A 13,879-nucleotide genomic window follows, 5' to 3' on the forward strand; every position below is an offset into this window, starting at 1 on the left:
CTGTGCATGCACACGTGTGTGTGCTCGTAACACCATTTTAAACTGGCAAAGACGCGCAGCCACGTCTCAGTTCGGAAGTGGTTGAAATTGCAATACACAAGTGTATGTTGTGAACGAATAATTTGTCAAGATTTGTCAGAAGAATCAGCCGCAGTGAACAGCGGATTTTTGCGGAGGTATCTGATGACCAAACTACATTGGAATTTACGAACAGAAAGTAAGCCCAGAGCGGTTTGTAGTCAGACAGCGTGTTTTTAGCGAACCGTACCATAAGATGAGATCGAACCGTACCCAGTCCAGCTCCCGCGATGGTCTCGGCTCGGTTCGCTGTAAAGGGGTCTGAGATCATTAGTGTTCACATATGGACTCCTGAAAAGGACCAAGTGTGAAAACACCCTTAAATTCCCTTTCCACACAATAGGATAGAGCTACAACCAACCAGACTCCGGTTGGCAAAACTACACGTTTCTTATGAAGACTTCAGTGCCATTCTTTCTTTTTCTCAAAGAAAAGCTTTACTCCAAGTCTTCCAGAGTTGCGGCCAAAGCCGAATCAAAACGCCGCCGTTCGCCAGCTTCTTTATTTTATAGCAGCACGTGGAACCGTCGCAACTCTGTCGTCATTATTTTAAGTCTGCCCACTGACTCTATACGCCATTGGCCGACTATAGTTTCGGCTTGCAAGCTCGCAAGCCAACGGAGAGTTGCTAGACTACAATGGCTGCAAATTATATTTGCTGGCGCTAGAGTGCATCTAAATTTATAGACTTGCTCTATACATCAATGTTATTCACATATCATTTTTAGGGTTTAAGTTGTGGGTAGGGGTTTAGACTAAATTTTCGGATAATAGTGTAAAGACGTTGCCTCAGGAACATAAAAATAACATAAAATAGGAACATAAAATATATATATAATAATATATATATATGAAATAAAAGTATGAAAATTATGAAGCTGCAACTTTTTTTGTTTTATTGCTCAACCCTTCTACTGACAAATCTGTCTTAGTCAATTTCATTATAAAGATTCATCAAAGTAATGTGAGCCAGAAGAACCAGATTTGGCATATCAGAGCAGAAATACCAAAATATTTCTTTGCATGGAGAGGCGATGGAGAGAAGCACATGAAAAGAGCCCAGGGATTGTGTGCGGGGCTTGAGATTCCAGAGACGGGCTGAAAGATTGAAATGTCAGATATGACTCAGAACCGCCAACCACAAAGAGATCAGGGCACTCGCACACGAATGAGAACAGAAGACAGAAAGACTATACTTGGAAAGACCCAAATTTCCTAGCCCACACACAGCCGTGTGAGTTAAATCCTGTTTTATTGATGGGCGAAAAAGGACTTTTCGAATCAAAATGTTTTCCCCTAGTTGTGTTTTTCAATGTGCAGTGCCTTTGCCTTCAAGCTCAAAGCCCTTTTGAGCACAAAGATCTGGCTAAAAACAGTTTTTTTTTGTTCTGTTAGCTCGAAAATATGGCATAATGATCTGTTTAAGGCAGTGATGACCTTTAAAACCTCACCTCTACAGTAAATGTGACCTCAAGCATATCCTCTGAACTGATTCTTCTGGAAAGGTGAGAAGAAGACGGGGTTTTTTAAATGTCAATAGGTTTGCTCTTGATCAGATATATGACTCGCCTTGGCTTGGTGGCTTTTGTGGTATTGTGGATCACATTGCGTTTTTGATTTCTGATTATTTTAGTTGTGTGTAAAGGGTTTTATCGTCTTATTATTCTTTCAGTTTTCTTTTGAACACACAGACCTAATGGTGCAGATGAACTGCTATATGCTCAATGCCTTAAACTCGATTTTCTGCTCAAAAAGACAAATGGCGTCATCTAGTGGTGACCTGGTGGTATAACGGCTTCAACAAACAAAACTTTGCTTCATTCCACAGCTGAGATTTACTGATGAGTTTTTGGTAATTGAAATCTGAGGTGTTGTGCTGTTCCACAGGTCATAACACAGAGATATAGCCGGTTCTCATGGGTGGCAGAGCTGATCCAGGTCTTCATCACCATCAGTGTAACTGTGAGCTTCCTCGTGATGGGCACAGCCATGAAGCACACGAGTGAGTTTATCGTTATATTATGACTTTAAATGCTTAGTCATGCATGTTCATTTTTTACATTTACTAAATAGTTTACATTATTTTACATTTTAACGAAATATTAAAATGATCATTATGTATGTATTTAAAATAAGGAACATGCATTATATTAACAGAAATCATATATTGTGATAGCAAGTAAGAGCCATGTATATTGTCTACATGTAATTTATTAGTGTAATTTTTATATTCATTTGTTTATTAGATTTTATATCAAACAAATATATTGAAATGTCTGCTCCTTAAAAGGTTTTAAAAAAGAAGAAAATGAATATTCTGTGAAACAATTGATCAGTTGCCATGGAGTCGGATTATTAAAGCTCATTGAATCCTAGTCGTCAGTGTGTCCTCCACACGGCCACAGCCTCTGTGGAGGTTATGTGTGTCCAGTCCTGACTCGTACTGCTCTTGGCTCTGTTACACTGTCTGCTGCATCTATCAGCCTGTTTCTGGGCCCAGTCCAGCAAAGCTCTCAGCCGAGGGTGTCAGTGTGAATTATGTCCAACCCATGGCTCACCACGGTATGAATTCAAATAGCCTCTGTAGCACATTACATTGAGTTGCATGTGACATATTCCATCTGTTAGTGTTGAGTGAGTGTAATCTCACATCTGGCTATTAGTTGCTAGTGTTAAACAGTATTGTGTTAGGAAGAGACTGTATGAAGTAATTATGACGCTGCAGAGCAGGTTCATTGAAAAGACTAAATATTCTTAACTTCAATAATGAGATTAAAGGATTAAGGTCAGAGAAATGTTGCCATGCATGGACTAAATATTACCTGGCATATCATCAGATAAAAAACATCTCGCAGTCAGAGTTCATGATGCACTGTAAACTGTATTATTGCAAAGGTGAACTTCAGGTTATTTATACATGTTTGTTTATTTATAACATTATGACAAATATTGCGTTGGTTCTCCTTTTGCTGCCAAAACAGCCCTGACCCATCCAGACATGGACTCCACTAGACCCCTGAAGGTGTGCTGTGATATCTGGCACCAAGATGTTAGCAGCAGATCATTTAAGTCCTGTAAGTTGCGAGGTGGAGCCTTTATGGATCAGACTTGTTTGTTCAGCACATCTACATGCTGTATGAGTCCAAGGTTTCTCAGCAGAGCATTACCCAAAGCATCACCCTACCTCCACCGGCTTGCCTTCTTCCCATCTACGCGACGTAAAAGAAAACCTGATTTATCTGACCAGACCACCTTCTTCCATTGCTCCGTCGTCCAGTTCTGATGATTACGGGCCCACTGTTGGTGCTTTCAGTGGTGGACAGGAGTCAGCATGGGCACCCTGACTGGTCTGTGGCTCTGCAGCCCCACATGCAACAAACTGTGATGCGCTATGCATTCTGACACCTTTCTATCAGAACCAGCCTTAACTACTTGAGCAATTTGAGCTACAGAATCTCGTCTGTTTGTTCAGGCCACATAGGCCAGCCTTCGCTTCCCACATGCATCAATGAGCCTTGGCCGCCCTTGACCCTGTTGCCGGTTCACCACTGTTCCTTCCTTGGACCGCTTTTGATAGATACTGGTCACTGCAGACAGAGATCACCCCACAAGAGCTGCAGTTTTGGAGATGCTCTGACCCAGTCGTCCAGTCATCGCAATTTAGCTCGTCAAACTTGCTCAAATCCTTACACTTGTCCATTTTTCCTGCTTCTAACACATTAACTTTGAGGATAAAATGTTCACTTGCTGCCCAATATATCCCACCCACTTACAGGTGCCGTGAAGAAGAGATAATAAGTGTTTTTTAAATCTATTTAAATTTGTTTTTATCTTGCGCTTACAAATGCTGCTTTTTGTCACATACTCACACACCACATATTACATTTCTGTGTCTGTGGCCAAATGTTATCCTCTAAAGGGAAACCTATCTAATAAAGTATCTCATGATTGTCTCCTTACATGTAGCCAACAGATTCCCGCAGTGCTAATTTCATGACCTAACGTCGCCTTCCGTTTCAGTCGATGGCCTCGTCGGCACACACTGGGCAGAGAATGCGGAATGGATGGCGAGAATCAGCGCAGGGCTATTGCCCCATAGCTCACAGTGGAGGACATTAGCCCAGAGCTTACAGCACTGCAGACGGTAAACTCTGGATTCAGCCCTGGCAGATCATTTCACAGACCATTTCTTTAAGCTTTTACAGCCCGTCACCGCTCACACAGCCAGCATATCCCTTTTTACTCTGCTAATAAAAAAGGCTTTCGGTGCATTAAAAACACTGGCTTTGATAAATCGCAATAACTCCCAGACTCAACAACCTCTCTGCTTTCCCCTCTTCCAGGTTCTTCAGCAGTTTCATGTCCTTTCTGGCTTTCGGCCTCATTTTTGTCGTTTCAGCTTGTGATCCGAAGGTTGGTACTTATTTTAACCTGATGGTTAGAGTTTAGGCTAATAATATGTAATGATCTACAGGTCCTTCTCAAAAAATTAGCATATTGTGATAAAGTTAATTATTTTCCATAATGTAATGATAAAAATTAAACGTTCATATATTTTAGATTCATTGCACACCAACTGAAATATGTCAGGTCTTTTATTGTTTTAATACTGATGATTTTAGCTTACAGCTCATGAAAACCCAAAATTGAAAACCCATGAAAATCTCAAAAAAATTGCATATTTCATCCGACCAATAAAAGGTTTTTAATACAAAAAAAGTCAACCTTCAAATAATTATGTTCAGTTATGAACTCAATACTTGGTCGGGAATCCTTTTGCAGAAATGACTGCTTCAATGCGGCGTGGCATGGAGGCGATCAGCCTGTGGCACTGCTGAGGTGTTATGGAGGCCCAGGATGCTTCGATAGCGGCCTTAAGCTCATCCCGAGTGTTGGGTCTTGCGTCTCTCAACTTTCTCTTCACAATATCCCACAGATTCTCTATGGGGTTCAGGTCAGGAGAGTTGGCAGGCCAATTGAGCACAGTAATACCATGGTCAGTAAACCATTTACCAGTGGTTTTGGCACTGTGAGCAGGTGCCAGGTCATGCTGAAAAACTAAATCTTCATCTCCATAAAACTTTCAGCAGATGGAAGCATGAAGTGCTCCAAAATCTCCTGATAGGTGGCTGCATTGACCCTGCCCTTGATAAAACACAGTGGACCAACACCAGCAGCTGACATGGCACCCCAGACCATCACTGCATTTCCTTCTCCCCAGACTTCCTCCAGACTCTGGCACCTTGATTTCTGAATGACAGGCAAAATTTGAGCAACAGTCCAGTGCTGCTTCTCTGTAGCCCAGGTCAGGTGCTTCTGCCGCTGTTTCTGGTTCAAAAGTGGCTTGACCTGGGGAATGCGGCACCTGCAGCCCATTTCCTGCACACTCCTGTGCACAGTGGCTCTGGATGTTTCTACTCCAGACTCAGTCCACTGCTCCAGACTTCAGTCCACTGCACTGGTCCGGTCACCTCTTCTCGTTGTGCAGCGTTTTTTGCCACACTTTTTCCTTCCCACAGACTTCCCACTGAGGTGCCTTTATACAGCACTCTGGGAACAGCCTATTCGTTCAGAAATTTCTTTCTGTGTCTTACCCTCTCGCTTGAGGGTGTCAATGATGGCCTTCTGGACAGGGTCGGGTCGGCAGTCTTACCCATGATTGCGGTTTTGAGTAATGAACCAGGCTGGGAGTTTTTAAAAGCCTCAGGAATCTTTTGCAGGTGTTTAGAGTTAATTAGTTGATTCAGATGAATAGGTTAATAGCTCGTTTAGAGAACCTTCTCATGATATGCTAATTATTTGAGACAGGAATTTGGGGTTTTCATGAGCTGTATGCCAAAAGCATCAGTATTGAAACAATAAAAGACTGTAATGAATCAATGCAATGAATCTAAAATATATGAAAGTTTAATTTTTATCATTACATTATGGAAAATAATGAACTTTATCACAATATGCAAATTTTTTGAGAAGGACCTGTATGTGTTTTGGGTTCAAATATAATTTTCTATAAAACTGGTTTCAAACTGCAGGATGTCATTAGCGGAGGACGTGTGCTAACATACATTTATCAAGCAGCCACTAATGATTGCAGAGGAGGTAGAATGCGTTCATTGCCCAAGTTCATTCACTGCTGGAAGGTTTTGCATTGATAAGTCATTGGTCCTCAACAAGCTTGTGTTCTGGCAGTTATTTTGTTAATAAAAAAATGTCCTAAAAGCTGGTTATAAGTTCTTAAGTTACATCAACAGTTAGATTGGCCTAATTTGATTCAGAAACTGATAAACTGATTTTACTAAACTAACTGTAAGTTGGTCAGACTAATTCTGAACTTAGTGGCTATGTTTTTGCAACTGGCCCCATTTCTCGGTATTATTTAATTTATATAATTTATTGCATACACATTTATATAATATTTTTAATTATTTTGTTTGAATGTTTAGGTCATTATGATGTGTGCTTGTGCCCTATATATATATATATATATATATATATATATATATATATATATATATATATATATATATATATAGGGCACAAGCACACATCATAATGACCTAAACATTCAAATAAACTAATTAAAAATTTTAATAAAAATTTCAGTTAGGGATTTTTTTTTTTATATATATATATATATATATATATATGTATGCTTTTATATATGTAAACTAATACTAATAAATACAAATGAATACTGACTAAATTAATATTATATAGACACAAGTACAACAAAATTCCTAAATCTTTAGCAAAATAAAAATCTTCCTAAATCTCTGACAAAATAAAAAAAATAAAAATATTACCAAAGTGTTTATAGTATATAAAGTAGAATAGTTTAGTATATCCATGATATAACTGATTTTCATCACCAAAAACTAGTTTTAGTTGTAAATTTTAGCTAACATTAACAACACTGACTTTTCCACCCATGTCCTGTTGCACAGGGATTTGTGGTGATGCTTGACAAAGTGGTCTCCTTCTCCTTAAACACAGAGGTGGGTTTGTTCATCTTCCTCATGCTGAGGACCTCCAGATCCGAGCGCTTCAAGTGAGTACATTTAAGCACGTGCGCATCCGCTTGTGCATCCATGCTCCGGTTTCACCGCTCCTTCCTGTTTCCAGGCATCTGGCGGTGCCTCTGATGGCGAGCGAGAGACTCTTCAGGCTCCACTGGCTGCTGCCCATCTACTTCCTGTTCGCTGTGGCTTACGACATCTTCCAGAGCATCCTAGAGATCACTGAGAACATGTCACTCGTCCTCCACACCAATTCTTCTCTTGGATGAGAGAGCCAAAGGAGATTGGATATCAGGTGGGGCAACATGCTGCTGAGATCCCTCAGGAACGGACAGTTATTACCTCACACTGTGCCAGTGAGCCAAACCAACACACAACTAATGTATTGTAGCAGTAGCACACACTGATCACAGAACTAGCCACAGGCAGCCATTTAAAATACTGCACCAGTATAGAGCGCTATCGTGATGACGTCTCGCGCTAAAGATTTATAGTTGTTCTTCAGGCAAAATGACCCCTCATTCACGCATGCTAAGAATATATTTCATATCCCCCACTTCATTTTAATCCAGTAAATTGCATGTACTCTCAGTGAGTTATGGAAGCATATTTTGATTTCATCAACAATACAGTGATTAAATCTGCAGTCGCACCATGAAACCATAACAACGTTCCCAGAAAAGCTGCTGCTTTTAACAAAGATCTTTGAGGAAATCACGGGCTATTATTGCTGTCCAATGTGTCACTTGTGTTTTCACTTTGACAAGAAGTAAACCACAGGACCGCAGAATAAAATAGTGATTTAATTTGAGGTGTGTGAGATGCTGACGTGTATATATCACGCCGCTTATTCAGTTTTCTGTTTTTAAAATGATATTCATTGCTATATTGTAATAAATTGATTAAGTTAATTGCGTGTAATATTAAAGCATGACTATTATTAAAATATGACTGCTTATGGTCAGCCAAAAACAGGCTGACAACAAATAAAAATTTAATAAAAAGCAGCATATTATTTTAAAATAGAAACAATTGTGTAAATTATATCTAAACAATAATCCTGTTGCCAATGTTATGTAATTAATATAATTATTACAAATAATATAAATAAAATAGGGTAACGTTTACAATAAAGATTCATTTGTTAACTACATTTGCTAGCATGGACTAATAGAGGGCATGCATTGACGTCACTTTCCCGCCTGAACACGACCCCTCAGCTGGACTGAGTGGCAAAAGAGCCACTGGAGTTAATAGGGGAAACTGCGAAAATATGAGTAAAACAAATAATTTTCAGTTTAAGGTGGTTGCATGCCATTTTTTTTAACTTTAGTTAGTGTGTAATGTTGATGCTTGAGCATAAAGAGTATCTGAAAGCACTGAAAGTCTTTCTGAAAGTTACGCCAGTTTATTGCGTACAAAAACGTCCGGTTTGGACTACAATAAGCTGCTTCTCTTGCTAGTCACCGCAGATGTGACAACCTGTGCTTGGCACGTCAGCCAATAAAAATACATGAAACTACATTTGGCCATCTATCCAATCTAAGATCATTGCGTTTTTGGAGGGATAGGTTTCATAGAAGCAGGAAGCAGACAAGCCGTTCAAAGGACTGTGGAGACAGCGGTGTGGAATAAAGGTCAAATATAAGAACAATACAGCGTAAAAACAAAACAAAAAGAAGTATTAAGACATGACATACTGCGCCCCATAAACACAACCAAGCATAGAAAAAAAAACACGGAACCACCCCTTTAAAGGACGGGCTCAATATAGTGTTCCTTAAAAACTTACCAAAGATCCAGTGATCAAGGATATTGACATGCAGCCTGGAATCATGTTTCCTGACATTTATACATGAACCGGATTACGGATACCGGATTTCAACGCCGGGGAAATACATAAAGCAAATTTGCCTCTAAACATAAATACGGCATAGTTACATTGATGATAACTGCAAATGCAAATCCATGTTTTGCTGTCCAGTTTTGAATCCGTTCCGTGATTTGCAGCGATCCATTCGCTTCTCTTTTCTGTAGCTTTCTGCAGTCTGTAAAAATATACCTCAGATTTCTATTCACATTAACAAAGTGAATAAATACTAAATGCACTCGTTTCATGATATGATACTCTCACAATACTAAACTCACAATACAATTTTAAGCCAAAATAAAGAGATGTTTTTTTATTTATTATTTAAATATCATCTGAACATCCGTGTTTACTTAAGTATGTGTGTCGTTATGAATCCGTTCATCAGATAAAGACAGTCCCTTTTCAGAAGATTTGGATTAAACCACCAGATTATTTTTTATGATGCCTTTGACATTTATTGAATCTTTTAAGCTTTAGAGCAATGGACTTTAAATGGAGGGCCAGAAATCTTTTTTCTGGTTTCATAAAAAAAAAACTCTTCATTTTTAAGTGAATTGTACCTTATTAAACAGTAAGCTGAGCCTGAGATAAAACAACTATGACAAATCATATCGTTTACATCAATATATATACGCCACGTTTTTTATATTGCGAATTTGCGATATCTCAATAGATCATGTATTGTTACATCCCTTATAGATACAGCAATAAATGTATTGCTCATTTTCACCTGAATACATTATCAACAAAGAAAAACCCTAAACTGTAAAGCATTAAATATTTGGGTCAGTACAATTTTACAAAAGTATCAGTAAAGACATTGTTATAAAATGTTTTATTTAAATGCTGTTCATTTGAACTCATTTATATTTCTCTATCAAGGTTTACACAAAAAGGTAAAATAATAATCAAGTAAACTATTTTTAACACTGATAATAAGAGATGTTTCTTGAGCATCAAATCATCATATTAGAATAAAAGATCAGGTGACACTGCAGACCGGAGTAATGATGCCGAAAATTCAGCTTTGCCATCACAATAAACAATACATTAATATAGAAAGTAGGTCGTATGTGAATTTCTAATTATAATTTTTCACAATATTACTTTTTACTATTTTCACAGCTTTGGTGAGCTTGAGTCTTTCAAAGATATTTTTTAAAAATCTTACTGACCCCCAAACATTTGTTTACACCAACATGCCTAATTAGATGCCCTTCTTATGATGAAGTAGAGCAACCAGAGACAAATCAATAACGTTTGAAAAATAATGAATAAACATGGCATGTGAGCGCATAATGGATTATCTCTTCTAGCTGAAACACTCCTCAAATGGGCCGTTTAGTAACTTTAATGGTTTATTTGCAGCATTACCTAAATAGACAAATCAGGAGAATAAAAACACAGCAGTAATATCAAAATATACTTTATTTTGGACTTCAGATCTGATTCAAATGACAACAGATCAATGCAATGCAAGGGGGAATTTTTGCAACCAAAAACGTTTGACTGGGGAAACAAAGGTCAGGTGTGGGGACATCTGAGAACACGTGGGACTCAGAGTGAGCAAAACGGAGGTCTAAGCTGTACACCCTCAAACCGACCTCCAGTAGTTTGTTGGGGGGGGGGGGGGGGGGGGGGGTCTCTTTTTTTTTTTTGCTTATTTCTTTACTCTTTTTTTTTTTTTTAATAGCTACAAAGAAATATGAATTACAAAAGTTTTAAAAGAGTACAAAAAGTCCAGGAGACACAGACGCAGTAAGAATAATGATTAGAAATGACACCGGGGAGCTGAAGGTTGCTGTGGGCAGGCAGACGCTGGGGCGATTACAGAGATGAGCAAACACCCTTCTGTTGTCGTAGGCTGTAATAAATAGTGTTCAGATGTGTTTTTTAATCAGTTTTACACAGACTTCAATATACCACATCCTTGTTTAAAATCCAGGGTTAAACATCATGTAATGTCCTAAAATAGCTTTCAGAGGGAGGAAAGAAATTCAGAGCCTCTTTCACTTTTGCACTCTTTGGGTCTGACTGCTTTTTCCCTGTCTAAACACGGAGAAAAACCAAACACACATTAGTATAGACTGTCGTCATGCATGCAGTTACTGTAAATAAACAAACATCTGACGTCATTTAAATGCTTTTGAATGTTGATGAGCATCAGACTTGCTTTTAGTTTTGGGGACTCCAATAATAAAAATAATTAAAAAAAACATGCTCAACCTTTATTTTAACGTAATGTATTTGATGTTTGTTTGCTTTAAAATGCCTGTAGTTTCAAGACAAAATGAACAAGTAAATAATCCAGTTATTAAAGTAATTAGTTTAATTTGAAATACTGCAAACCCTAAAGCAAGTCTTATTTTAAATCTACATGCATGTCAAACGGTCCTCAGACAGAATTGTTTATTCATTTTAAGGGGGACTATATAGAGTAAGAGTGAATGGATGTATTTCCTGTAGATGTGGGTGCCTGTTTTTCTCTGTTTTGTGGTTAATGTATCTCTCAGTTGGGGGGGTGGGGAAACGAGGTACGAGGGGGAATAACAATTACACCATAGCATAAAAACTAAAACCGAAGAACAAGAAAAAGATTGAAAAAAAGTTTTTTCATGTCCCCACACTGTTGAAATCACAACACATCCAGTACCAAAAGACTAAATAACTGTACTTGTGTCAAACGGAGGAAAACATGAGTCCTGGAATCATGCAGCTGTGACGTTAAATCAAATGTGTGAAAGAAAGAGAGTGGGGGAGGAAAAGAAAACACTTGATATGTCTGCACACTGAAACGGAAACTACCAACAAAGATTAAAATCCTTTCGTTTGTTTATTTTGATGAGATTGGTTTTGAAGAACAAATAGTAAAATATCTTCCAAATTTGGTACATACACCAGTCCTCTTGTCTTTCTTCTTCCTCGGCTATACTGTTTTTTTTTCCCACCTTACAAAAGTCATTTGAATGTCTCTGGTTGGAATCACATCCTCTGCGCGTGGCCTGTGGCGTCAGGGTGCTTGTGTTTGTCTGTAGTGGCTGGCCATGGTTCACTAGGGACTGTAGCAGTTTGAGGGTCAGGGACAGTCATTTTGGCTATGTACACATTCATAGTCGGTCCATGGCTTCCAGCAAGCAGCGCTATTTCCGCAGATCTAATACACAAACCTACAATGGAAACACAAAATATTAAATAAATATAGGCATTAACGCATCCATAACCTTTGTTTGCGGCACAGAGGAAGGTTGTACTTACAGAGCCGTCCGACGCACTTGCTCCTACTTTGTCTCCTGCTGCATTCCAGCAAACTTCAAAAATGCCCCCTGTCCCTCTGTAGCTATGGACTAAAGCACCAGTCTGTGGAAATGACATAAAGAGTTTTGGTCATGCTGTAGTGTTGATCGGTTTGCATTGCTAAATCAGAACAGGTCCAATCTTACCTGTGTGTTCCAGATGTGGACACACTTGTCGAAAGAGCCGCTGGCTAGATGGCGTCCGTCAGGGCTGAAGGCCACGCTGTACACGGGCTCCTGGTGTTTGGTTAGTGTGTGGATGCAGATGCCTCGATCTACGTCCCAAAGCCGAACAGTGGAGTCAAAGGAAGCACTGGAGTCGACACAGAATAACACAATCAGTTTGTGTTTAGGTTGTGTTTTTTTTTTTTACATTTTATGGCTGATAACTAGCCTGACAAGTCAGACCCACATCAAGATGTTGGGTCTGGGAACACACCAATGGCAGGGCTCAATCCGAGGGGTGAGATAAACAGTTATTGTTTTAATTCCCTTTGCAAGCAATAGGATAGCGCTACAACCAACTTGAGCAACGCAGAAATTGAAGCAGAGCTAGTTGACAAATTAAACTTTTGCTGTATGCAGTCGGCAAAATGACGAACACATCTTCCTTTCTTAAGAATGACTTCAGCGCCGTTCTTTCTTTTCTCAAAGAAAAGCTTAACTCTGTCTTCCAAAGTTGCGGCCAAAGCAGAATCGAAAAACCGCTGTTCACCAGTTTCTTTGTTTTCTAGCATCACGTGGAACCGTCGCACATCTGCTGTCATGATGTTAAAGCCCGCCCACCGACTCTATACACGATGTGATTGGCCTAACCAGAGTTTGGTTTTTCAAGCTCGCAAGCCAAGGGAGAGTTGCTAGACTACCATGGCTGCAAATTATATTTGCTGCCACTAGAGTGGGTATAGATTTCTAGGCTAGCAGATAACCAATCAATGGAAACATTAGATTTCCATACTATATTTTAAATATCTTAAATGTGTACATTTTTTTAAATATCAGCAAAGGTAAGTCAAAATATAAAAAGTAGAGGAAATGTTTATGCAATATATACATGCTTGATATGGCACCAATATATCATGCATCTTTTTTATCATTTGTTTTTTGATCCTGAGATTCCTTCTTTCAGAAGATGCATAATAGCACCCCTTACCGTATAACAGTGAAAACATGGATTGTGGGGAAAGAGTTAAGGTGATGATACACTGGGCCACTTTTGAGCAATGTTGATTGGGCACTTTCTCCACTGAAAATGGACAAGACATTTCTATCTGGATACTTTAGATCAGTCGTGGGCCCTGTGTCTCACCTGGTGGCCCATTGGCGGCAACATTGCTCATAGTTCCCCTATGTAACATTAACTTCAAAGTACTATTTGTAAAGGAAAAAAAAACCTCAATCCATGGAGTAGCAACTGGTGAATATGATATTTAAGGAATATGACTCTACCTGGCCAGCATTAGATTGGCATTGGGGTTGTTGGTTCCTGGACCTGTGGGGCTCCATTTGATAGTGTAGATTTCTTTGTTGTGAGCTTGCAAATCATGAACACAGGTGTCCTGTTTCATACTCCAGATCTAGGACATTGGAAGAAACAATGATTTAGATCATCAGGGCAG

The 13,879-nt window shown here is 39.0% G+C and overlaps 2 protein-coding genes across 6 annotated transcripts in view; one reads left to right on the forward strand and one right to left on the reverse strand.

Moving 5' to 3' along the window:
• The window catches only part of si:ch211-51h4.2 (uncharacterized), a 145,286-nt gene extending 136,080 nt beyond the window's left edge, over positions 1-9,206 (forward strand). For both annotated transcript variants that reach the window (XM_067432120.1, XM_067432121.1), the window contains 5 exons: positions 1,966-2,080; positions 4,099-4,222; positions 4,422-4,491; positions 7,023-7,126; positions 7,201-9,206. In XM_067432120.1, the coding sequence (XP_067288221.1) occupies positions 1,966-2,080; positions 4,099-4,222; positions 4,422-4,491; positions 7,023-7,126; positions 7,201-7,363 (576 nt within the window). In that variant the 3' untranslated portion in view covers positions 7,364-9,206. The remainder of the gene's footprint in view (positions 1-1,965; positions 2,081-4,098; positions 4,223-4,421; positions 4,492-7,022; positions 7,127-7,200) is intronic.
• Positions 9,207-11,781: 2,575 nt separating this feature from the next.
• The window catches only part of tbl1xr1a (TBL1X/Y related 1a), a 326,002-nt gene continuing 323,904 nt past the window's right edge, over positions 11,782-13,879 (reverse strand). For all 4 annotated transcript variants that reach the window (XM_067432118.1, XM_067432116.1, XM_067432117.1 and 1 more), the window contains 4 exons: positions 13,710-13,837; positions 12,408-12,573; positions 12,223-12,324; positions 11,782-12,134 (listed from right to left, as the gene is read on the reverse strand). In XM_067432118.1, coding sequence (XP_067288219.1) covers positions 12,108-12,134; positions 12,223-12,324; positions 12,408-12,573; positions 13,710-13,837 — 423 coding nt within the window. In that variant the 3' untranslated portion in view covers positions 11,782-12,107. The remainder of the gene's footprint in view (positions 12,135-12,222; positions 12,325-12,407; positions 12,574-13,709; positions 13,838-13,879) is intronic.

Source organism: Pseudorasbora parva, chromosome 22 (assembly GCF_024679245.1).
Source record: "Pseudorasbora parva isolate DD20220531a chromosome 22, ASM2467924v1, whole genome shotgun sequence".
Taxonomy (NCBI): Eukaryota; Metazoa; Chordata; class Actinopteri; order Cypriniformes; family Gobionidae; genus Pseudorasbora; species Pseudorasbora parva.